The 26,351-nt window shown below is 41.1% G+C and overlaps 1 protein-coding gene across 4 annotated transcripts in view; it reads left to right on the top strand.

Annotated features, from left to right (window-relative positions):
* Positions 1–2,318: 2,318 nt before the first annotated feature.
* smtnb (smoothelin b) overlaps positions 2,319–26,351 on the top strand; it is a 43,150-nt gene continuing 19,117 nt past the window's right edge. For 2 of the 4 annotated variants that reach the window (XM_061768474.1, XM_061768472.1), the window contains exons 1-6: positions 2,319–2,724; positions 15,928–16,085; positions 17,070–17,148; positions 17,421–17,499; positions 18,019–18,092; positions 24,843–24,939. In XM_061768474.1, coding sequence (XP_061624458.1) covers positions 2,665–2,724; positions 15,928–16,085; positions 17,070–17,148; positions 17,421–17,499; positions 18,019–18,092; positions 24,843–24,939 — 547 coding nt within the window. In that variant the 5' untranslated portion in view covers positions 2,319–2,664. The remainder of the gene's footprint in view (positions 2,725–15,927; positions 16,086–17,069; positions 17,149–17,420; positions 17,500–18,018; positions 18,093–24,842; positions 24,940–26,351) is intronic. The other 2 variants (XM_061768473.1, XM_061768475.1) reach the window with 2 other exon arrangements.

The following is a 26,351-nucleotide window of genomic DNA, read 5'->3' as shown; positions in this document are numbered from 1 at the left end:
GTTTGTATTCTTTTTTGTTTTACTGTTACACCTTCACAGCAACCAGTAGGATACCATGTTTTTTGTTTTTGTTTTTTTTAAATCTAATTTCACTCGTGGTGTGAATACAGTTAACAGTATCAACAACAAAAGCCAAATAAATAATGGACATCTGGTGAAGGACTCATTATTTAGCAGAGATGCAATTGTACTCAAACATTGTGTCGCTTAAAAAAGAAGGGGAAAAAAACTTGTTCAGTGTAGGTTGCCATCTGCCTCAGTTGGGTTGGGGAAGAATTTGAATTAATGCAAAAATGCAACTCTTAACAATTATACAATATAGTAATCAATTTAAACTGTATGAGACTATAATACAGTATTCTATACTTGTCAATGGGGGGTTTTGTCATCGTATAATGAAAGCTCAACATTCCAAGACCTAGAAAACAGGTTCTTGATTGAAGCACATTTAAAACACAATTTAAAAATATTTACTCCTTCAAGGCACAATAACATGCTGGAAAACATCTTTGTAAAATTATTGTAATAAATAATTTGGTACTGTTTCCATTCGAAGAGCGATATTACAGATGTACTTTGTTCAGTGCCTTGCAAAAGTATTCACCCCCTCGGGTTTGTATTTCTCATTTTACTTCAAAAATCTTATGTGCAGATCGATCAAATAGAGTTCATATTTACAAAACTGTTTCAATTTGAGTTTGCAATGTAACAAAATGGGCAAAAAGCTGAGTGGGTGAATACCTTCGCAAGGCATTGTACATATAGTACATAGTTGTACTGTAGGTTTGATATTGTATACAGGGTGGGCCAAAAGTAGGTACAGTATCCACTTTTTTTTTTAATTAACCAATTTAAGCAGAAATGGTGAGGGGAAAGAAATAAATAAAAAATAAAAATAGAGTAATGGACAACAAACAAAATTAAAATAACATTTTAATCAAATGTTGGTACTCAAGTGGTGGTGCATTTCTTTTTTTTTTTTTTTTTTTTTTTTTTAGGGCTTATGACTTATGAAGTGATTATGCGTTCAAAACGGAATATTTAGCTTATCTGGCTTTCACTGAAACAAAAAGAACATATCCCCTCTAAAAGTAGTCTTATAATAATAGTTTAAGCAGGCAACACAGGATTTGGGACACTAATCACCTCCCATGCACTACTTTTGCGTTTTATGGAGAACCATTTGAGCAAATTTTGCACGAGTTGACGTATGTGCACTACTAGTGCTACAACAACAACAAGCGCAAGATGTTAACTAGTAGAATTTCATGTCTCAGCGAAGTCATGCAAAAACAACAACAACAATAGTAAGACAGTTGTTGTAGAGTAATAGTGTGCCCTAGTTTGTGATAGTCGTTCTCAGGGGCGGTGGAACAAGTTTTGAAGTGTGGGGGGGCACACAGTACTTTGGGGGCACATTTTACATTCACCCGACCAAAACGGCACATCACACACATAGGGGTAAAAAGTCTGGCGCACCTGCCCCCAGTGCCCCCCTGGTTCCGCCGCCTCTGGTCGTTCTACTAGTACACAGAAATGTCAAAAAGTAGTGGAAGGCAGTGGTGGAACAAAAGGTCACTTGTAAGACATAGTTCTTCTACTAGTGCACGCTAGTGATTCTATTAGTGCACCTGATTCGTTCTACTATAGTGGAGGAAAAAATGTCACAGTAGTGGAAGGTAGGTGTGTAAAAAAAAAAAAATAAATCATTCATTCTACCACTGTGCCCTAGTTGTTGTACAAGTGCGCAGAAATGTCATAAGGTAGTGGAAGGCAGTCGTGGAAAAAACATCACTAGTAAGACAAAGTTGTTCTAATTGTGCACCCTAGTAGTTCTACTAGTGTGCCCTAATTATTCTACTAGTGCAGAGAAATTCCATACCATAGTGGAAGGTGGTAGCGGGGGGAAAAATGTCACTAGTAAGTAGTCGTTCAACTAGTCCACTAGTGTACTGTATTCATTCATACTAGTGTGCAGAAATGCCATACACTAGTGGAAAGTGATCTATTGATGTATTGCTCTGAGTTTTATTGGGGACAAAAAGTCTACTAGTATATGGGGCAATTCAATGCACTATTATGAATGTATGAAAATCAAATGATATATGAATAGCAAATAAATGCTCCAACGGCTTTTGTATATTGTATGATATGGCAACCCGGTTTTAGCATGACCTACTGGCTTTTTTATTTGATTTGATTTGATTTTTTTTTTTTCTTTTCTAATCTCCAACAAAGAGGTGCGCTTCAAATCTGCACCGTGAGCAGCAGCCGGCCCAGAGGGGGGCGGGGCTTGCACCTTCCACTCTGATTGTGCGGTTCAAAAAGCGGCCGTTTTTCCCGGTGAGCGACTGCTCGTCCGGCCGTTGCCTTCTTACTTTCCCTCAAGACGCTGACCACCAAAATGCTCTTACCGTGAACAGCTCCACTTTTTTGTTTTTTTTAAAAAAATCTATATTTTGGTCAACTTTTAAAACTGCCCTGGCGGATGAAAAGAGAATTGTACGACACTTGACCGAAGTTTGCGAGGAAGTCAAGCAGGTGGTACGGCGTCGGCGTCGTCGTCCTCGTCCTCGTCGGGAGTCAAAAAGTCAAGAAGTCTCGCTGAAGTGTGACCGAAGCGTGAGCTTGTCGCTTGTCACCAGAGTGTGATAACGAGACAACATGTCCAAAATGTCCCAGGAGAGTTACGCCGCCCTGGACGAGTCTTCTCTCCGAGCTTTGGTGAGTAGACTTAATTGTACCTTCTGCCATTTGGTGGACGAGCAATTTAATTGTTCTGCCTGTCAGTGTACGACGCTGACATGGAGCAATTAAGTCAAATTAGATCATTGCCATTGGCGCCTCGATGTGTGTTTGGGAACTGGCGGCTTTTGTTTCTCAAGAGCCACTAAACTTCTGCTGAGTGTCACTTCATTTGTATTCGTTCGCATGCAGTCAAGTATAAACTTGGTTGTAAATAGTTGACTGGAAGTGAGCCAATGGCGCAAACGTGGATTCATTGTTTGCTGGCACTCCGACCAATTCATTGCAGCCACTCACCAAGATAAACTAAGATTCAATAAAAGAGACTCTTCATTGGTTTATTATTATTGCTGCCTCATTATTGGTATGTTTTTTTGTTTTGTTTTTTTGTACCCACTAGATTTTAATAGTGCCTTACTTGTACAGTTTAGATTAGATGCAACTCAAACAAGAGTGTAAGGTTTGCAAAATATTCATCCATCCATTTTTGCATGAAGGCCGCACCCCAGATTCAAACCCAAACCTCAGAACTGTGAGGCAGACATATGAACCACTAGGTTAACATGCTGCAGTTGTAAAATGTGTTCACATATTGGGTCTCGAACAGATCTTGTCACGCAGATTACTCATGTCAAATTGAGGTCATTCTTCATTCATCAAGTTTGTGTATGGTTGAGTAATCACATGCTGATTAATCAGTGCAACTTTCAGTACAGTAAGTTCTTTTCTGATGTATGACTCCACTTCACACTGTTTCTGCCCAGACACATTGTCACTAATCAGCATTGATGCATCTTTATGGGTGATAACGTGCCCTGCTTCATTTACATTAGTCACGCCTCGAATACATCCTGAAGCAGAAGAGAGTGCAACATTAGGTTTTTTTTGTCTTTTTCTTTCTTCTCCCTTCTTCGAACGACACCTAGAGCACGTAGATATTTGAGGCAGCCTGTCTCATCTGCCGCCAACACACCTCATGTCGTTGTGCAACGTTTGCACGAAACATCTGAGACCCAATCGGCTTCGCTTCATGTTCTGAAGATCGCAAAACATTTTGACATACCTACGCTATATAATTACAGCCCTTACACAAGCTTTATTAAAGTTCCCCCTTTTACAAAGATTATAACGCTCACCTTTGATTGACACTGGCAGAGAAGTGTTCACTTAACAATTCAGTGAAAGGCAGACGTGGAAACACAATCTGTTCCAGGATGCTCCTTGACATATAATTTGTTAGAATTTTGAAAAATTTTGCCATAGGACCTAATGGACACATCACAATGATCCGCTCCAAGGTCAAACTGTCACCATCATAAATCATTTAAGTCTTAGCATATTTTTGCCAAGTAACATTTCAAAACTGTCATACACCTGTGAAAATAATTTAATTGCTGTAATATATGGCTGAATGATTTTGGAAAATAATCCAATCAGGATTCCCCCCCCCCCCCCCAATGCTACGATTCCCCCCCCCCCCCCCCCCCCCCCCAAGGTACTTTTATGCATTTTTCACCAAAAACAAGCATAAAATAAAATCACTGTATTATAATAAACTATGTGTTATGATACATAAATTGTTCTTTGTTATAGGTTAGTAGCTTATGCTAAGACAAAGGCACATGAAGCTTCAATAGATTTGAAAGACAGTTTATTTTATAATATCTACTTAAATTACAGTTGTAAACTTACTAATACTTTCACTTGCAGTCTTGTAAGCGTTCACCACACCAGCATAATGAATTTCTGCCAAACAAGTCCGCAGTAAACATAAGTAGATATAAGTCACTCAAACCAAAGTTCTTGTGAAATTGAGTGTTGTGTCGCTGAATGTCATAATGGCTGCTCGACCTCCGAGTGTCAATTCTCCTGAAAATGTTGATGCGTTTCCAAATTGACTCTAGGGTTTTTGAAATTTGAGGCTGCGCTGTGTGTTTGTTATTGGGGTTGTTGTTTAGTGTAGTGTACAAGTTCAACTTTTTTTTTTTTTTTTTTTTTTTCCTGGATATGCCCTGCCACATACAATAACCACTGACACACTGCCAGGTATTATGTTGCAGAATTACACAACAAAATTATATTGGTACCTTTACTGTACTAACGCTGCTAAAAATTACAACCACACCACATGGTATTAAAGTAATACCTCTCAAAACTGAGCATTAACGTTTTACAGGTGGAATTTCAGCTCGGCTGCATCTCATTAGATTAGGGTATAAAGGATGTGATGCAAGTGTACTGATGGTACTGTTGATAACCAAGTGTCAGTTTGTGGCTTTCTACTGTCAAAAGAAAGCGGTTTCTATTTTGTGAATGTGTGCATGTAGCATCACCTGAAAGCCTACTTTCACAAGAATATGGTTTTTTAAAAAAAAAAAAAAAAAAAAAGCCTCACATTTTAATTTCTCTGCTTAGGTCTCACTAAACATGATGAGAAAACTACTTGTTTACGCTGGGACAAAGGAAGAAGATTTTAATGTTCTCTTGACCTTTCTGACTGTTATTTCTCCGAACTGTAATCATCTTGCCAAGTTGCTCATAAATCACTGGAGGGTCACTCTCTACCAGATTTCTTTTTTCCCCCCCTTTCAGTGTAATCGCTGTAATTAAAGTCATGCGTGCTTTGATCAGTCAATTTATGAGTTCATATAAGAAGGCAAAGGGCAAAACTGTGGGAGTAACAAGGATGAACTTCAATTTTCTCGCCAGAGAATATAGCAGGGAGGATTTGGGTCACAGTCCCTGATGGCGCAGTTGTTCATTCTAGGATGGTCACTATCGAATATTTTTAGAATGCAATCAATGATTATTATTATGAGAATAATAATCCCCCTCCCCCCCAAAAAAACAACAACAAAAAAGATTTTTTTTCTTTACTGCTAACTTATGAAGGATGGACTTCTATCATTCAACTGCATATGTTGTGTATGGTTCGGTGGGCAGAATTTGAGACCACAAAATGCTGCATGCTAAACTGATAGTAATTGCAATTAGCATTACTGTGCTAGCGTTTACCATTTTAGGTAAAAAAAAATGCTAACTGCCGTTCAGCTCACTTATACTTATCATATTATATCTACACTACAAATCTAACAATGCCTTAAAAATCACTTATGGACGCTCCTCTGTCGTTTTTTGGCAAAGTTAATCACTGGCCCAACACTGCGTCCGAATGCAAGAAATGTCCATGTGAAATATGAGTTCCGGCGGCGCAAACATGGTTCTGGGCGGAAATTGTCGACCTATTTTTGAAGTTGACTTAGCAGAGTTATTGTTTTTTAAATTATTTTATTTATTCATTTTTTTATTTATTTTTTTTATTTTATTTTTTTTGCAGCTCTAGTTCAATCGCCTGACTACCTTGCAAACATCGTGGGTTCAATTCCCACTTAGCGACTGTGTGAATGTGACTGTAAATGGTTGCCCGTCTCTATATGTCCCTTGTGATTGAATGGCGACCAGTCCACGGTGTAGTCTGACTTTTCAGCCAGTCAGCTGGGATAGGCTCCTATTCACTGTGACCCCGAACAGGATAAGCGGTGTAGCAAATGAGTGTGGACGGAAGGTTGCACCTGGTCTGGAAATGATACTAAATAGGGCTCGGCATTCACGATAAGAGAAATCTGAATCTTCTTGAGTCTGCATGCAGAACTTGTCTATAGAAATGGCACTTTTGTCCAGAGCGTTGGAGCGAAACAATGAAAACAGGCAGATGCTGGAATCCACGAAGTTTGTCATCATGTGATGCTGAGCTAATCGCAGACAGAGCTCATCAGTGAGCGAGGGCCTCCCTCCTGTACAGCTCCCTCAAATGTGACCACCCTCTTGGGTCAGCAAGATCCCACATTCTCACTGAACATGTTTGTGGTGACAGAAGAGTCCGCATTTTCCACTCCCGACAGCCCCGTGGGATTATTATCCAGTTTGAACACGGCACACTGTATGTTCACATGACATCGGCATAGTAAAAACGTACAGACAGAAGTGTGGTCCAAATAGTTTCTGTTCACGAGGACCTGCAGAAATGCTATTTATGACATTTGCAGGAGTAGTAGTCGCTGGCAATGTCATAAACACTCCATGCAAGGGCACCAATAACTGTGTTGTGAAAATGACCCCTCAGACAGTAAATAAACATTTTTAGACTTGTTTTTTTTTTTTTTTTTTTTAAATCTCAACCAAGTTTGGACGTGTTTTAGGGTTCTCATTAAGTTCTTGGCAGAGCGGCGATTAATGAGCACACGCTCCCATCCTGCCTTGTACTTGATGAACTAAGCGGTCAGAAGGTCATATGGCGGCCTCTCTAAAGCCGCTAATCCCATCGCCACTCATCTATTCACAGCACTGGTTGCCTTTTATTTTGCGCATCTAATCCCCTCCATGGCAACCAGGCAACCAACATTTTTCTTTTTGCTCAGCGGCCACAATTATTTGAATCTACACAAAAAAACCCACCAGTTGGTGTCCCAGTTTGTGCGGCAGTTGCACACCATGTGTGTGGTCATCCGTCTGGATGGCAGAATTAGAGCTGTCGCTGCAACTAAATGACCTGTTTAAGATACCGTGTCCGTGCCTACTTGAGAGCAGTTTTAAATGTTTTCCCCCACTCTGAAAATCAAAAGCCAATGGCTTAAAAATATTAAAATAAAATAACTGCCCTCATGGAAACAATTTTGCAGGCTGGCAAGCACATTTCAAAGCAACAGGTGGCGCTATAATCCCTAACATTTGGGCTCTTTTTAGGCCAATCAAAAGCCAGGAAAAAGTGACTCCAGAAAATGTCCGATTTGTAAATATTTTTTAACTTGAATGTCAACAAAACAAAACTGATCTCGTATCCAAAAAGTGGGTTATCTCTTCCTCATCCAAATGCTGAAAAATGTCAGTGACCTAAAATTGGGGAAAAAATGTGTTTATGTTGACAAAAGACCAAAACGGGCAGAAAAAAACAATTATGCCTGGTCTACAAGAGTAATGGTATGTGCAGTTTTGGAGTTTGGAGAACGGAGGTTAGCAATAGTATGCATGTGCTTCTTGAAGAGTATCCATAGAGTCAAACCTGTCGGACGAGCAGGTGGTGGACTGTGTGTGGCATCTGGCAGCTGCACCGCACTCCTTCTCATTACCTTTGCAAACCTGCCTTACGACACCAAAGGAATGAAGATTGACTTTCCTCTTCGTGCTTGTTATTAATGCAGTAATTTCGGCGAAAAACAGGGCCGCCATAGGGGACGTTTCTATGCATGACTCCTTCCCAGTTGTTCTCCCACGCTGGATGTCTGGCACATTGATATGTAATTATTCCTACCAGTCGTGTGAGCGTCCCTTCTCCCTGGAGATATAGAAGCATCGGTATGTTTAAGCTTTGCGCCGTGATCAGGCCTCCGTGATATACAGGACCCTGCCGGCCTTCATTTTATGGCCCTCTGGACTTTTTTGTGCTTTAAGCGGTCACAGTGAGAGTGGAAGAATGAGTTTGCTTGTCCGCTCTCTGTAGTCCTCCCCAAGAGACGTGTTGAAAAATGCCAGCCTCATCAGCAGGGAGCAATAAATCAGCCAAATTGTGATTATTATGTAATGTGTCAGCAACATGGAAACGACAATAATGAAATTTATCATTGCTTCAGTAAATTAATCTGATTACACTCCATTTTTTTTACCCTGCTGTGTTTTTCCACACTAAAAATGTCCTTTGTGCAATGTATATACTGTAGACATTTAGGAAAACATTCACCTTTCCTAAATAGTCTGTTTTCAGAGAGGTATGTGATGTAAACTATATGAAGCCACAGTGCTAAGAAAAATGTCGCTTGAGTGGTCGTGGTAGCAGAAATATCCTCGGTTGTAAAAGTAGGCAGCGGATTTTGTTCTTTCTATTTGCTAGCATGACGCACTTTCAAATGTGCAGAAACGGTTTCATGAGTGAGTACATTTTTCTCTTCTACTTGGGAAGAAGTTATCTTCACTGTGCAGTGACAGTCCAGAACAAAAAGCTTTGACATCTCTTATCCAAATATGCAGCACAGAGATAAGAAGTCATGGAGTTTATTTGATTCAACAGGAAACCTCTTTTTGTGAATACAGCTATAAATGGCCATATTTAGTTGCTTTCCTATAAGCCTCAAAATCTATATTTAGTGTTGAGGTTTTGAGTTTATTGCACTGAAACAATGCAAGTTCCCCCCCCCCCCCATCTATACTTTAGCAAATGTTTCCTCTCCGTCTGAGGTTGAAATAAAGTTCAGCTTGTTTTCTACCATTTTAGAGGACACTTGTTTTGTCATTTTCAAATGCTGCTCTTTAATCAGAGGTGCTCTGTTTTGACTCTAACTGAGTCATTGTTCCATAATGGAATAATGTGGCAATTTACCATGTAGCTGACTAAATAAATGTCCCAGAGATTGACTTTGGCTGTGTTGGTGTGGTAATGTGATTACGTTCTTACGGTATTACAGGTTTGACAAACCACACTACAAATTGAGAGGGGTCTCAAAGTGGAATTTGTTTGAAAATATAAACATCCTCTTTATACAAATGCAAGAAAAAAATAAAATAAACTAGACTGTGTGAAAAATTGGAGGTTCGGCAAAACACTGGTAGACCACAGCAGTGTTGTTGTTACTCCGTCCAGCTGAGTCACATTACTTACGTCAAATTCTGTACTCACAGTTTCAGGTAAGACCCATGAGGACAAGCAATCAGTGTGATTACGCGTAGTGTATTTATACAAAGGAATAGCCTTAACAACGGCCCTGGCATGCACATTGTTTATTGTAGTCCCATGTGACCAGAGATTGTTTTAACACAGTTGATGGCAGTGAGCATTTTTGTTTTGTTTTTTGTTTTTTTGCCAAAAATTGAGAATACAATAATTGCATTTTTAGTTGGTTGTCATGGAAATGTACAATAACCCTCTTGGGTGGTACAAATCATGTTTTGGACCAGGTTGGGAGAGGTTTCTAAAATAAAATGAGTTCTAAACTAGAAGAAAGATAGAGAACATGTGTTGTGGGCACAGTTAAATGTGGGTTTTGAGATGAAATCCCTGAGGATAGAGTCATTTCCTCAAATGTTGCAGAAGTCATCAAGAGGATGTTGATGTTTGGCTTTTCAGCTCGCTGTTGTTAATGCTGCGAGCTTCTGGAGATATACTGTACATAGCTCATCTGTTCACTGGCGAACATTTCACTGCTCTTGTTAAAATTGAGTCATCATGCATCTATTGACACTCATAATTGATGCTCTTCCTTTTGAGGGACATCCACATTCAGCAGAAACCAGCACAAGGCCTTCATTTTGATCAGCGGTGTCTTTGCACCATCTCCCATGTGGTGAGCACTCAGGAAAACGACATCTTATCTGGAAAGTGGAAACGTTACTCGGCCTCCTTCCCGGTCTTCGGCTTTGTATCTGAGAGAAGCAAGACTCTCAAACATGCTAGAGAGGACTCATGTCCTTTTCCTGCCATTGGTATGAGGTTGTAGACCCTCTGGAAGTGATATTATCCCATGTGAGCGTTACAATTAAGCCTAGATAAAAGTACAGTATTTATATAAAAAAAAAACATTCTAAGCAGACCATAGAATGTTTTTTTTTTTTTTTATATATATATATAAAAGCCTTTTGTTTCAGTGTACACAATAAATGAGGTCGGTGCAAAATGTAATGGACTGTCTATTTGGAATACGGAATATATTTTTCTTTTTAGGCAAACCTACTTTGGAGTCAATTGTTTGTCCCAATGTGGTAAATTTAGTGTCGCTTGTACCTTCAGGGACTCTATTGTACGGCACTTTCATACTCTGTAATGCAACACTTGGCCTTGTATCACATGAGTTGAAATAGTTTTTCAGTGCATTAATCCATTGTGTTCTATAGAATTTCATTTATGCCCTGTAGCCCCCCCCCCACCACCGACTCATGCATTCCGCCATGTGTCCCCTCTTTGTTTCTGGTCTGTGGACTGGAAAGGGGGACAATGTTTTCCCAGGTCTCTGTCTGTCCTACCATCTAGTTGTGCTGGAAAGCTTAGCTTCCCCGCACGTGCAGCTTCTGTCAAAGCGTGCACGTTGCCACATGTACATTCATCTTTCTCCTTTTCAGGTTTAATTCAGAGGTAGCCCTGTTCAGTCTTGTTTCCACACAATGCATGCCCAGGGGGTAGCTGCACTACAGTTTGGTTCAACCTTGAAACTAGTTCATTTCATTGTTAATCTTCCAGCTGTGAGGCGCCCGAAACAGCCTCCTCTATGAAACAGATTGCCTCGCAGGGATCTCGTGTATTCTGACGTTCCCATTTTTCACAGGGTGTGTGCTTGCCTTCTGTCTGCATTCATTGTTTACCAGAGTTTTTTATAAAAAAAAAAAAAAAAAAATTACTGGAGTTGGATTCGTCCCCAGTTTGAGAAAAAAATAATTAAGGATGATGGGGATATTTGTATTGAATGTATATTATTAAAATTTTTGATTGAGCACATTGGAGTCGCTTTTCGGACAGCTTCCACTGTGGTAGCTGGTAACTCGCTTCAGCATTGCTACAAGGAGTTTCCTTTGTCCTTATAAGGGAAAACTCGTAGTCTTGACACCAGAGCGCTACAAGCTCTCTGATCCCATCTGCTGCCTGGATGCACTCTAACCTCACCCTGCTCTGGAAATGATTATTCCAGGGCTCAATGACTGCTTACAACCCGTACCCCCGATACTAGTCACGCACCTGAAAGCACGTGCCTGTCTGTGTGGTCTTTAATGCATCATATTTCACAAATCTGTGAGTGAAAGTGGTGCTACAAACTAACGAGAACCGCATCTGTGCACACACTGGGAATCAAAAGGTCTAGAGTCGGCCTTAGGGGTCAGGATGCTTCCCACACGACCCTTGGTGGGCGTTTCTGGGCTCTTTCTCTCACACAGAAACAATGAGGGTTTAATCCATCAGTTGTATCTTCTCCTCCTTGTGGGCAAGCAAATTACAATGCATAAGAGACCAAGACGACAGGGCTCCCAGGGGGTTACTTGAAAAATATACGGTCGCTGTACTGACAAAATAAAATGAACGTATTTTATTTATTTATTTATTTTTGGTCCAAATTTTTGTTGACTCAGTCATATTGTAATGGGCAGAGATATGTCCCTCTATGTTACCACGTATTTTGGTTTTGATAGTCATCAACATTTTTTTTTTGTCTCCTACAGATACCATTTTTGGTGGCCACACAAATACAAGTAATACTTTCACCACAAAACCTTTAGTTGAACTCCGACTAGTAAAACTTCAGGGGCATCAAATTTTAGAAGTATACATACATCCAGTATAGCATTGTACTATTTCTAGAAATGTTTTTTGGTCTCTTTTTGCTGACATACAGTATCTTCATCACATGCCTCTTACACTAAAGTAAAACCTTATGTCTTGCTCCAGGCTATACCTTTGCACCAATTTCAGTCAAACTCTTGTAGGTTTTGCATAATCCCACAAATAGACAAACAAAGCTGCAGCAGTAGAAACACAATCCCCATTTAGCAGAGGCAGTCATGAGGGGTGTCATTTAGACCGAGCGCAACTGGGAAACCACTTGCTCTGTATTTGTACAGTAATTGAGCCGAGTGGTCTCTTTTTTTAAAAAAAATTTAAAATTTATTTTTTTCTCAGTTCCTTGTGGCGACAGGTAGTCATTAAAACCTAGATCGTAGGCCCACATAATCGTACCTTTAGGGTATTTTGTCTACCTGAGGTACTTTAAGCATCTATGTTTTGACCACATTACACTTTTGGCACAGTAAGCTAAACTGACCTTGTGAATGTTGAAAGTCAGTCCACTCTGTGGCCTGGAGTGTAGATGAGTGCAAATGGTGGAGAACAGGAGTGTTTTGCCAGCTGGATGAGATTAAAGTAAACCACGTACAGTCCCTAATTGACTGTGATTGATTGAGCGGCTCAGTCGGACTTTCGGAGGTTACACTGTGGCCGGCCAGCGTCAGAATGTTGTTTAGACTTGTATATTGTTTGATTCCTGCCATGTCACAGCCTGCCTTTGCAGACACTGTCATTAGTCTGTAATACCATCTGTCCAGTTTGTTTTATCTCTTATCATCCTGTCAGTCATACACCTCCACCGTCCTGTTGGCCAACATTCTTTCCGGTCAGGTGACTCCCACCAGGGCCGGTACGTGTGCTCGCAGCGTTTTAAGAGGAGACGGGTAACTCAGACTGTTACAAGATGAGCCATAACTGGTGCTGACACCTCATCGTTTTTAGTAGCTCGCATCCTCTCTCTGTGTGTGTGAGTGTGTGAGTGTGAGACCCACCCACCCACTTGTGTCTGACTCACACGTCTTCTGGCCAGTGACGTGAAAGCCTGTTCTGTATGTGTGTGTAACGGCTACTCTATGAGGCAATGAATGTTTTCGACGCATTACTGAATGTTTACTGTGGAATTTTAGTGTTTTATTGAGAAGAAAAAAAAAATGCCTTCAGGCTTGGTCAGTGGCATAAAGGTGTTGTTTCCATGTAGCCAGAATTTTCCTCTCCTCTCTATTTCCTGTGACACATCGCACTCCCTCACCGTGTAAAGGCAGGCCACCGCATCTGGACTCTGTGCCGGCACTCATTTCGCTCTCCGTTTCTTTAACGGCTATTCTTGTTTTTGTTGGCATGTGCTCCTGTATGAGGTGTTTTTTCTCTCGTCATGGTCACTCATTAATTTACCAGTGCCAGGTCAGCATTGCGTCAACTTTAAATGCTGCAACCAATCCAAATGTACTCAACCCAATGTCTGCCTCCCTATTGGCTCATTTTAAACATCAACCGGACCTCAAGTGCAATTGTTTGAATTTATATTTCCAAGTCCTGATATGTTTTTGTTATCAAGACCAATCAGCTGCGCTTCAATATTTTGGCTCGAAAATCTGTGTGTGTGTGGTCAACACAGAGTTCGACTGAGCCATGGACTTCGGGATTGTCGTATAAATCTGGAAAAATAGCCAATTAGGAAGTGCCTTCACACGGTTGATGGACACAAATGAAGTAGCAATTGTTTGTGTAACATGTCATTCCCCACCAAAAAAAACAAGGCCACAATGTATTTACCAAATTATCTAACACACTAGTGTCAAAGTCAAGGCCGACGGTCCAGGGCTGGCCCTCCAAGTCATTTTACGTGCCCCGCGAGAGCTACTGAATTGAAAAACGACTATATTGGTGTTGCACGCTCCTAAAAAGAGAGAAACTAAAGTAAAATTAAGTGTTTCATTTTCAATGTTATAACATCTGTCTGTATACAAAAAAAGGCAAGCAGTTTGTTTTGCATTTTGCTCCCTTACTGTACCGAATATGAACAGAATTGAGAACTTGTTGTACTGTTACGCCCCGAGCAATGTTATTAAATTTTTGTGGTTTCACCTTTGGAACCAGCAACCTGAAGGTAACCAATAACTACAATTTGGCTGATGAAAACAAGATTTTTCTAAATCTGTGTGTGTGCATGTACTCTGTGTTCGATAAAAAGTATGACAGAAACAAGTACTGTACGTGTTGATAGATCCCATCTCCTCTCAGCATTTCCCTGCTGTTTAAATAAAAAGCAACGTGATCTCAGTTCCCGACTCTACTGCCATCTCTTTCCTTGTGAGTCAGCAGGAATGTGAGGAATGACCTGCCCCCTTTCTCACCCACTTGTCCGCTGTCCATTTTTAGTCAAAGCCAAGCCCAGCTTCATCCTTCTTTTTTATCCTCCTTGTCATCGCACCTCTACCCGGATAACTGTTTCCACTCTTTTTCTTCCCTCCTGATCTGTTCTTTTCAGTTACTTCAGCACTTTGAATTTCCACAAATGACAGCGCAAGAGCGACTCTTAGCTAGTGCATATTTTCATCAAACTGCAGCGAAACCTCAAAAACCGCTCGTCATCCTTGGCGAGATCCCGCCTCCTCCGACTCCAGCATGTGTGGCGGGGCCCTGGGGAGGCAACACGTCAACGTCCACTTTGGAGTCGTCACGGCGTGTGGCTTGGCCTGACAACCAACCGCATCCAGCAAGCAAGCTGGTATGAGAGAAGCAGCCTGGTGTTTCTCCGCTGCACATTTTGGGCCCAAGCAGCGGGAAATCTTAAACTGGGGCAGCTGAGCGTGAGGAGTATCAACCCTTCTTGGATCCCTCACCTCTGCATGTGTTGACAGGCGCCCGCTGTCTGCCAAAAGAGAAGTCTGTCTCTCCTGTGTCGGCACGCGGGTTCCCCCTCAGCCTTATAGGCCAAGCTGCACTCAATGGTTACATCGTAATCATTAGAAAATGAGTAGCTATCTTAAATTAGCTTGGAGTAATTGAAGAAAAAATGGGAGGCCTGGAGCGCGAACACTCTGGAAGCCCAACAGCAGCCGTTTGTGTTCTCCTCGCCCAGGTGGCCCAATCTCCTCACATTAGAGAAGTCATTGCCGTGTGCACTTGTCAGCACCAATCTGCTCTCACTGGCCACTTCATTAGGTACACCTGCGCACTCTTATGAAAATCAATTCAAGCACTGTATCAAACGTTCTGCCTTTACAAACATGATGCTCAGCTTTGATTAGGAAAGATTTATTGTAGTTGTGTTTTCCAGTGATACAACTGTGCTGATGTTCTAAATACAGTAGTATCTATCATGCCTGAAACTTATTGTCAAATGAGTCGTGTCTAACTCTTGAGTCTGAGGTGTTTTTCATATTTTGGTCATCTTGACGACAAAATAGGCAGAAAATATTAAGAACTCTTAATATGAAGTAGAATTCAGTGTAGGTCTACACCTGTACAAACTATTTATAATAACAAACATCCTTTGAAATGTAATGAATACTGTATATCTCCAGTTGTCTTTTTGATGCAACATTTGTATTGGTTTCACATTAGATTATGCAGGTGTATCTCATGTTGTGGTCAATGAGCATATAAACTTCACCGGCCCGTTAGCCTCTTGCATTTGAAACTATTCACCTTGTTTTCAGATACAGTAAATTCCTGATGGCTAGAAAAATTAGATGAGTCTTATTTTCTGTTGTTCTGTTCATTCATTGACACAACAAAACAAAAGTCACTTCCTAGAGGCCTGCATTTACCCAAACAGTCCTGTAGCTCATATGTAGGTAGTGTAGAGTTTGGACACTAGACTATAAGCCCCTCCCTCTGTCTGTCCTTTTGCGGTGTGCGTACAGCTGGATGGAACCGTGGATCTGGACGAGAGACGCATCATCCGTTCAGCCATCCGCGAGTTGAGGAGGCAAGAGATCGAGGACATGGAGGCCGCGCTGGCCAGCAAGAGGTTTCGCCACACACGACTCAAACAGCAGGAGGACAAGGAAAACCAGCACAGGTGAGACCACACACAAACGCGTACTACTTGAATGTTCTAATTACAAACCAGTCCTGGTGAAATGGATATACTAAGAAAGTAGCATTCCTCAACACAGCAGTAGGAAAAGTCTGGAAATGTGAAGTTGGTAAATCGTAAACGGCAACCACAGTAGACTTTCCATTTTCCATTATGGGTGCCCTTTTTACAATAAATAAGCACATTTAACAGATTGTCTACATATCAATTTACCAGTCAGCATTTAAACTGCCAGTCAGATAGAAGAGTGGAAGCTGTGTTAGTTTTATTAGTGCATTTTCTTCTTTTATTGGCACATCTAGGGCCTTTCTGTAAGTATATTTTGCTGAGGCATGTGGGGGGGGGGAAACAGAAAAACGATTTGACAGTTAGGATGGATCACCAGGTGCTCTTCTTTGGTGAACAATATTTTGTAAACATTGACCAGCAAAGCAACAGTTGATTGGCTATTTGGATTCTGTTCATGTGTTAACAATCCCAAAATATTCTACTACAGTATATAACATGCTGGACACTATTTAATGCAAGCAGCTAGCCATGCATCCATTTTCTTTTGCGCTTTGTCCTTATTCGGATGACAGGTGAGCCTGTCAATTCGGACTTTGGGTGAGAGGCAGCCTACATCCTGGATTAGTTGCAGGTCAATCCCGGTGCTAGCAACTAAAGGAAAACAAAGATGATGGGTGAAATCAAATAGTGTATGAGTAATGGAAAGCAAAGCAGAAAAATGAGCCCAAAAATAAAGAGGATGAGCGTTGTCTTTTTGAAACCAGTTGTGTCCGTGATACCAAATTTCTTCTGCTTCTGTATAATTATTTCCAATTATGGAATATTTTTTTGCATAGCTAAGGAAACTTTCTGTCCTGCCCCATCATCATATAAATCGGCAAAGCCATAGTTTGTATTGTGAAGTTCCGGGCCAGTGATGATGACAATGTTATTATAGCCACCCTGTTGCTCTCTCAGGTCAGAATCCAGTGAGGCCTTGGATGTCCTGTCACACAAACTGAAAGCAATCAGAGATGTCGACGAACTCACCAAGATGGTGAGTATCAGCGTCGGGATGGAATTTTAATTGGGGATGGGTACCTAATGTAATTAATGACAAAGAATTCTCTCCTTTGTGCTGAACTGACTTATTAGTCACGTGAAGCAACTGCGCCAAACTGGAGTGCACTACTTACTTACTGTACTACTACCGCAACCAGCAGAGGCACTGTTGAGTCAGTCGTAACTAGTTTGTAGTCTGTGGGAAGCGGAGAATGAGAGTGATTTTGACACCAGCCAAATTCTTGTGTGCGCTTGTATTTATTGTAGCTTCGTGCTGCCAGCGAATACGAGGAGAGGAAGATGATCAGAGCAGCCATTCGGCAAATCAGAGACGAACAGCAGCAAGGTGAGTTTGATGACATCACGCTTTCCTTGATAATAGATATGACTTGCTCACCACACTATTAGGTCATACTATAAAATGTTTTATATAGTAATAATGAATATAATATCAAGCTTTTGATTTTTACAATTACTCATGATATATCTTGGCGCAAATATTAGTCCTATGATTGACTTGATGTATGAGGTCATTGAATGCACCGGAAGAATCTGGAATAAATCACTGAGACAACTCTAACTCTGGCGACACAGCGTATGTGTGATGCCCAGTCAGATAGTGGATTCCCGCCATTCTTTCATGCTGTCTACTGTGCACAATGCTTGTGCCATTTTATATCTCTGTGATAATTGCACTAGGCGTTGTAAACATCTGCCCTCATTCTACCCCGTCTCTCTGTTTTTCTATGAGACCTGCGAGCACACAAACAGTTCAGTAATCTCAGTGCTTTCTCACGTCATCAAGATGATGGTGTAAATTGACAAGGCTTCTGCCACTGTGCTAAATTGTTTCTTTTGGGGACAGTGGAGAGAGTTAAAGACCCTGGTCGCAGCCTGGAGACAGAGAGTCTGGAGACCCAGAGCATCAAGGGGACTGTGGTGAGTACAGTTCAAAGGGAAATGTGCTTTTTGTAGCAATGCAGAGAGCATTTAAATGTTCTAGTCGTATACCGATATAAATAATCGTAGTGAAGTGTCTCATGAGAGGCTGCATTTGCAAATCTGAATTGAGCATTGGCTTATTTGTGGGTGCAGTTTGTTTTGCATGGCTGTGGCGGCCATTCGGGTTTAAAAATGTCGTAAAATATTTGACTCTGACTGTGTGTTGTCTGGAGTGCAAATCTATGACACGAACTTCACAACGACAATTAAATTCCTTCATTCCCTTTGGACACCTCATTAGGTACACCGGCGCAGGGGAGCTTAAACGCGACTATCCGGCCAGCCTGCCTGCAACAAACTGTATAAGTTTCTGATTGTAACGCAGCGGTGTTGAAACTCTGTCTTGAGTCCAGGAGTAAACACGCGTCCACTTCGCTTTAGTCTCAAAGGCACATTTATTCGGCAGCATCCGCGACCGAATAATGGCTTCTCGCTCTTGATAGACGAGCCAGCCTAGCCCTACATCATACACGATACGGCTTCTGATTGGCCGACCATTACGTCATATCCTACAGCACTTACACATTGAAAGCACCCATTTTACATCAATGAGGAAAAGCGTTATTGTAACACAATAATCAACAAGTATACGACATGCATACATTAAACATATATGTATGTACTATACAGTATAATGCTATGTAACGCTACTGCTTAAGTTAGGCTTACTATTGTACTTTATGGCTGTTGGTCAATGCCATATTTTATTTTGAAACCACTTTTCAACTCATGTAAATGCACGCTCATATACACTCCTCAAATGGTTGCACACATACAGGTCAAACACACTCGCATGAACATGTCAAATCTATTCATACCATCCTCATCCATTCATAAAATATAGATTCCAGCCTAATTTCTACATTAAATCATGTGAGCATGATTGACATGAACTCGTGAATGCCAGTGATGTGTGCGAGAATGTGAATGTATTTGAGTAGTGGTGATGCGAGCAAGATGTGTGTGTGTGAGCGCATTTGAGTAGTGTTGATGAGAGAGAGACTCGTGCGTATGAGCGCAGTAGTGTTAATGAGAGCATTTGAGTAGTGTTAATGAGAGCAAGACACGTGCGTATGAGAGTGTTTGAGTATTCCTTATGAGAGCCTTTCAGTAGTTTGTGTGTGTGTGTGTGAATGCATTTGAATAGTTAAGTGTGAGAGCTAATCCTGAATAATGTCCCAGCGGCCCCTCATATTTTTACGCACATCCATAGACACATGCTTCATATGGCTCCTTCCTTCCTATGTAACCCTTTTGTTGTTGTTTTGAAGTTGCTCATTCTCTCAGCTGACCAAGCCCTCTAGTGGACAACAGTTGGTGTGTTCACAATACACTACAACAAAAGATTACGTGCTATGATTGTTTCAATGAGGATAATGTGACAGCCTCCCTGGGGCCAGATCTTATCTACTATGTTTGATCAACTGGTTTGCTCCGTTTTCGCTGCAAGTCACAGTAACTCTTACTGTACGTGGCCGCTGGTGTGGTCCAATCAGATTAGGAAGCCATGACAGCAGGCTGGCATCACAGGATGCTGGAGCATTGAAGTTTGTTTGTTTTTTCGCCCCCCTCACTTCCTGGAAGACAGCTGAGTGGTACACATTGGGGATGTCCTGAGTCACAGGAGGTTGGACGTCATGAGCGAGGTGGGGCGGCTAAAGGCGTACTGACAGGCAGCCCACCAGCTGTGCTCCGCTAGCCTGAGGTCGGCACTGGAACGTGTACGTGTCCAAAAGCAACACAAGTAGCAGCAACGGGGCTCCTTCCAGTCACATCACAGCAGCGGATCTCTTTGAGCTGCATGCAATTGTACCGTAGCAGATGAACGTCTCAGATAGGCCCCCCCCCCCTTGGCAGCCACGCACACACCCGCTCATGCAAACACACTCTCACACAAACCATCCAAAATGCGCGCCACAAACATCAAACTAACACCGACTTGTGAAACTCCAGATGGAAAATATGTGGGCTCGGTTAGTGGATTAATGCCATAGCGTAGCCAAAGACATAAATGACTGTTTTAAATGGCATGGCTGAGTTACAGTAAAAGATTCATTTCGCTCCTGGAGAATGCACTTGGTGATACGCTATTGAAACTTAATTATAAGTTTATCGTAGCAAAGTGACAAGTGGCTGCCATCTTTAAAAAAATAAAAATAATACATGGCATGAGCACTTCAAGCACCTCTTAAATCCTCCATAACAAATAAATTCTCATAAATACTATTAATTATTAAAATACATGAACTATTTTGCTGCCCACACTGCTCTTCTCATGAATGTTCCTTTTGTGCTATTTATGGTAGTCTGTTTTACAGGCTAAGTGACGCAGTTTGAAACGTTTGACAAGTCGACTTGGAGAGCCCCGAGCTGGTTGTTAATTTTAACCGAAACCTTTTTTTTTGGGTGCTATTTCTGAAATGACCCTAAGATGCCACAAAGCTCTATCTAAATGGGAAACTAGTACAGTCATGAGTTTTTGCAGAATTTATGGCACATGCGCACTTCTGGTGCATTCAAAACCAATCTGTAAGACATTTTAAGGGTATTGTTTTAAAATGATTTTAGTTATGTTAAACTGTTTTGGGATCATAGTTTGTGGTATATTTACTGTTTAATCTATTAATTTAGGTAATAAACATTTTTAGAAAGGGTGTCAATTTTTGTTTGTTTTTATGCTGCTCGTGGCAGGCCTCTGTTTCTTTCCCCCATGTATAGCGGAGATTTACTGTATTTTAAATTGATTATCAAATTCTTATCGACGGTCGATTTTTATAAAAATTGTTTTAGGTTAAAAGGCATTTAAATAATGCTGCCTTTTTTGCTTGGAAAAATAATTTTTAAAATGTCTGGGAAGTTCAGCATTTTGTTGAGGTTTTAATTGATTAGCAACATATTAATTGTGATTACTTTTGTGTTTGATATGTACTCGATATGACCTGGTCAATTTGGTGGTAAAACTTTCTGCTTTTGTCAATGTGGAACTTTTGGGGAAAAACAAGGTCAAAACAAAGGCAGAGTGTCAGAAGTTAATGTGTTAACCGGGCAACCCATTAACTTGTGTGCGTGGGGATGGAATTGTGTGTGTGTGTGTAGGGGGGTTCAGATCACTGTGGAGAGCGAAGGGGAGGTAGAGGAAATTGAGGGAGTGGCTTTTTTGTACAATGTGATGTGTGTGTTGCCTACATGTTTGTGCACATGGCAGCGTCTGTGTGTGGAGTGAGTTAGCGGATGTCCTGACTTCAGAGGGTTGAGAGAGAGCGAGAGAGAGAGAGAGAGAGAGAGAGAGAGAGAAAGGGGCGGTCGCGCTCGTTAAGAGGTAAATGTCAGTCTTCTTTTCCCCAGATGTGTGTCACACACCGTGTTCCACTGACTTTTGTTTCCTCTCCCCCTCTTTGTGGCACCAAAAAAGCCATCTAGACCACTTTACTCGTACTAATTTTAAAAAATAATAATTTTTATTTTTCTATATTATCTGACTGAAGAATGGAACAGTTCTGCCCCTCTTGTTACATTTCAGGTTTGTGAACAATTTTATCAAATTTAAATGCCAGCCTTACTCTCAGGACGTAGAGTACCTTTTTGCTGCATGCGGTCAAACGCTCTTGATGATGCTAAGCTTCCAAACATTTTGTGACAGCAGCCCACTGAGTGGGTTTCAATGCCGTACAGCGCAGGTGTTCCTAACTAGGGGTCCATAGATGAAGGAAAAAAAGTTAGCGTGAAAGTGCACAATTGTATGGTAAACGTGTCTTTTAGCTGGAAATGACACAGCAAAAGAGTTTAAGATGTGTTAAATGTATTTAAAATATTTTTATTTTTTTACATTTTGATAATTTCCATGACAAAATATTCATGCCTTTTCTCAATACGGGCATATCAAATATTGTCAATTTATTGATGATGAGCATGTCTCATTGTGTATTCTTACTGTGGTTATCATGGTCATGATCCTGGTCATGATCTTTTAGAATGCTGCAAAAGATGGAATGAAATGGCAAATATATCTCATTTAATATTTCCGACATACACTAGCTTCTTACAAATCAGTTTTTTAAAAAATAATTTTCAGCCAGATGTCAATTCTAACAAATATAAATTCACTTTAGCTCAAATTTGGCCCAGGGTATGAATTAAATGACAACCTTAGGCAAAGCACTGGTATAGTATACTGCATTCAAGTTGTGAGCGTGTCTGAGTATTTACTGTTTTCCTTGTAGATGGGTTTTGTAGTTTTTCCCAGTTTCTCAACAAAACTCAGTTATTAACATCTTTAGTCATGAAGATGTTAACTTCTTAACCCAAGAAGGCTCAACGTAAAACATGTTTTGAAAAGAAACTTGACCAAAGAAAACACACACCGCACTGCAAAAATTATTCCTTATGAGGTTCTAGAAATGAACGTCCATGTGATGAGGAGCAGAAAGTAACGGGAATGAATTTCTTTTGTGGGCTGTGATGCAGACATGATTGCTACTGTAGCTTTGACTTTGGAGGTGAGCCGAGTGTGTGGAGGCAGTAATGGAAAAGCCGCCCGCTTTCGTCTCCTTTCCACATGATGGCATGGAACATGGATGCAAATTCCATGGCTGAACCTCAGTTTATTAATCCATATGTCTGAAGCGCACGATGCAGAATGTGCTAGACTCGGTTTTAGCAGGCCCCAAGCTACACTGTTGTTGGTTAGTTTGTGTCTTTGGAGGTTCAGAAGAGGGCAGATGGCCTACGCTTTGCTGTGGCCACATGAGAGGACAGTCCCCCATATTTGTGGTCATGGCTATGAGCTTTTGTAATTGCAGTCTGAACACAAACATGCTCCTGTGGCCAAGTTGGGGTGAGTTTTTCAAAGAAGGGCATGAGGTCGGTGTCACTGTTGACTCTTTCAGGTCTCAGCTGTCTGGAAGCAGCTAATGACAGCATGGCGACTAGCAGCAGTTTTGCATCGCCATCTAACTCTTGTTTTTGTTTTGTTGTTTTTATTTTTTTTTTTACCCTCTGTGAGAAACATGTTCCCGGTGGTTAAGTGGGAGCTGCGAACTGATGGCCGTCACAGCAACAGGCAGGCGCGGAAAGGCTTTTTCTCTCTAATTGTGTTTATAGCGCAAACACTATTATTTCGCCCTGCGGCTCCTGTGTAGGTCCACTTACTCAGACGGTGCTCTTTGTATGCAACTTAAGCATTATGGCTCGCCAATGTCGCTAGTTGTTAAATAGGGCAAAACCCATATTTGTGTTCTTCCAAGCTCGTTAAGCACTGCAATAACTCATTAAGGGAGCATTCCACAGTATTTAAGCTCTTTGGCGTAGTCCACTTATCTTGATCTGTGAGCACTGGCTATTGTCTTGAAAGTTGAAAGGAGATTTTTAGTGAGGTCACTTGAGATTTTTGTTCCAGAAGCGGAGGAAGTGAAATGGAAAAAAATGAAAGGGGAGCATCTTTTTTCTCCATTGACTTGGCCACAATATTCCAGTTCACCTCTGTCAGAAGTCTCGCACACAAATTGTCAACTAGACTTGATGGACCAAGCCTGAGCTAATGAACACATTGTGGCTTTTGACACTGCTAATGGTGTGGTATGATTGTTAATTATCCTAACAGAGAAACACCTTTCCTGCTGTCTGTTGACATTGTTTTCTGATGGGGAATTTTTTCCTGTGCTCCATAACCTACTCAAGTCAGGGACAGTCAACACAAAAGAGTACATCTCACTTGCGTTTGGGGAAGGGGGTTTGGGGCAGTGCTTTTGTCTGTGTGTCTGGCCAATCCATCTATCCTTAGTGATTGATCACACAGCGATGAATGAATAGCGCTTTGGAACGTGCATATGAGTAGTTTGCCTTGGCTGTTTACACACTGGTTGTGTGAGCTTTCATGCCTTGCGTCAAAGATGTGTAATGTGTTTTCAGAGGCTTTTTGAAGTAAAGGTAGGTTGTAAATCTTGACTAAGGTAGTTTTGAAATGCATAGGTTTGTGTCAGTTATGGTTTTCCTAAAGATCAGCCCAAACCTTTTGCCAGACTTCAGCCAACAAGGTTCCGAAATCTGATAGTTTAAATGGATGCATGCATTACACTCGACAAAGACCCATTTTTGTCCGTTTTGTTGTCTACCATGTAGTAATATAATGACTGAAAACAGTCCTTTATCTGGTTAGTCATGTTGGACTGCTAATTATTTTTCAACATAACTGTACTTGGAGGAGTGTTATTGATGCAGATGATGCTCCTTGGAGTGTCTCAAGGTCTGGCGTAAGGGGTCTAAACTTGGTGTTTGCATCTGCTCCCTCTGTCATCCCCTCCATATTCTAAAATACGTAAGTCACTCCTTGGCGACCGCCCTACTGTTGCGACCTAGCTTTGCATTGAAGGTCACCATGCAGCGTGTTTTGTTGCCGTCTAGTGGCAGGTAATCATGAAGCAAATGGAGCAACTTAAGTCGGGCAACTGCTAATGCAGTTTTGTCATCACTGAATCCGTAGGCTGGCTCTTTCTTTATTCCCGGCATGTAGTAGGGAAATCAAACTTGTATGCACTTCTCCAGCTAGCAAAGCATGTTGCACAGCATGGCTGCATCTCCTAGCAGAGCAGTAGACCTCTATCAATCCTCAGCTGACCTTAGGCATTCACTTAATGGTTATACCTTCTGTGTGTTTTTTTTTTTTTTTTAATTTAAGTTATTATTTTACAGGGGAGAGAGCAGGACTGTGAACAAGACCACATCAAATCTCAGATCCGGGAGTTGCGTGGCCAGCAGACGAACCTAAGCAGAGAACTACAGAGACTAGGTGAGAACCTATAAATAGGGCGCACCCTCACACTTGGATCTATTTTCCAAATGCCACACGTATGTTATTGTTGCCATACAAAAGCGTGTATATGCTGTAAACATTCAACTGAAGGTCAAATTTAGATAACTTGCGGGAAAACCGTGACTGTGTTTGTGCAATATACCTGTGGCTGCATCCGCTAAATACAACTTCCTCTCAAGCGCTTGTTAAAACAGCCGGCTAAAGGAGCTTTTCTTCTGAGGTGGCAGTCAAAAAGTTATTAGTTCAGATTCTTTAACACCTTTCATGTAGCTTAAACTGCGCAGAGGAGCTAGTCACCAGGTCAAATTATTTTGCCTCCTAAGTGTGAAGAGGTTTCATGCGCCATAGAGGTTATTTAATAAAATGGCATGAATGCAAGCCTTCAGGGCAGAATGAATAGATTTTTTTTATGCCGCCTGATGAGTGATAGCTTATTTTTACTGTATTTACAATTGACAAATGTTTTGCCCACATCTATAGCTTGTCTAAACTTAACTTCCCCTATTAAACATTGTAATGTACTTCAATCATCCTTGTGATGACACAAGTGCTATTCTTGTACAATTAAAACCCACTCTAGAGCTGTAATGTAATTAATTCCGTTTGTCCTCGTCTTTGGCGATGGGTTTTGGGAACCATCACATGGGAACCTAGAAGCCACACCTCGGCTAAATAAAGTTGATACTAGAACAGAAGCAATGTTTTCTTGATGTGGTACAGCAAATCTCCTAATGTGCCTGAAATTATTCCTGCCATATAATTTAAGACAGGGTGAAGCTTGTGTCAAAAAAGAAAAAAAGCCCACCGGTGAAAAGCACTTTTCAACAAAGGCAGCGAACATTATGCGGTTGAGAAAGGAGTGAGTAGGCAATGTGAGCTGGTGTTTTTTTGTTTTGTTTTTTTTGAGCGGCCAGTTGTCCTTTTTTTAGAGAAAGTATGTGAAAATGAGAGCTGAGCCTGTAAAAAGTGCATTCTTTGTGATAACATAAAAAAAAAAAAACATTCCCATGCTTCTCAGACAAAAAAAGCTTCTATAGAATTTGCAAGCTTTAACTATGACATGTGTTCAACCATACTGCATTCTGCAGCAAATGTTACTGCCAGGGCTGTGATTTAGAAAATGAAATGTTTGTATGGAGTCCGTGGGATGCATTATATCCTTGTCTGACATGACCACTTGATGTTCTGCCCGCTGTGGATGCCTGACTACAGTTTTAGCATGTATAGAGCTGAAAACATTGAAAACCCTGCAAATGTCCACACACTCACGCCTTTATTACTCTTATTTCTTTGCACTTTTGGCTTGTATTCTATTACCGTCGATTAATGAACAAACTTAAAACTAGGAGACTGTTAATATCTTGACAAGAAAGTACAAATTCAGCAGG

Source organism: Phyllopteryx taeniolatus, chromosome 3 (genome assembly GCF_024500385.1).
Source record: "Phyllopteryx taeniolatus isolate TA_2022b chromosome 3, UOR_Ptae_1.2, whole genome shotgun sequence".
Classification (NCBI taxonomy): domain Eukaryota; kingdom Metazoa; phylum Chordata; class Actinopteri; order Syngnathiformes; family Syngnathidae; genus Phyllopteryx; species Phyllopteryx taeniolatus.
Note: the sequence above shows the minus strand (reverse complement) of the source record. Positions and strands in the feature narration are given on the sequence as shown.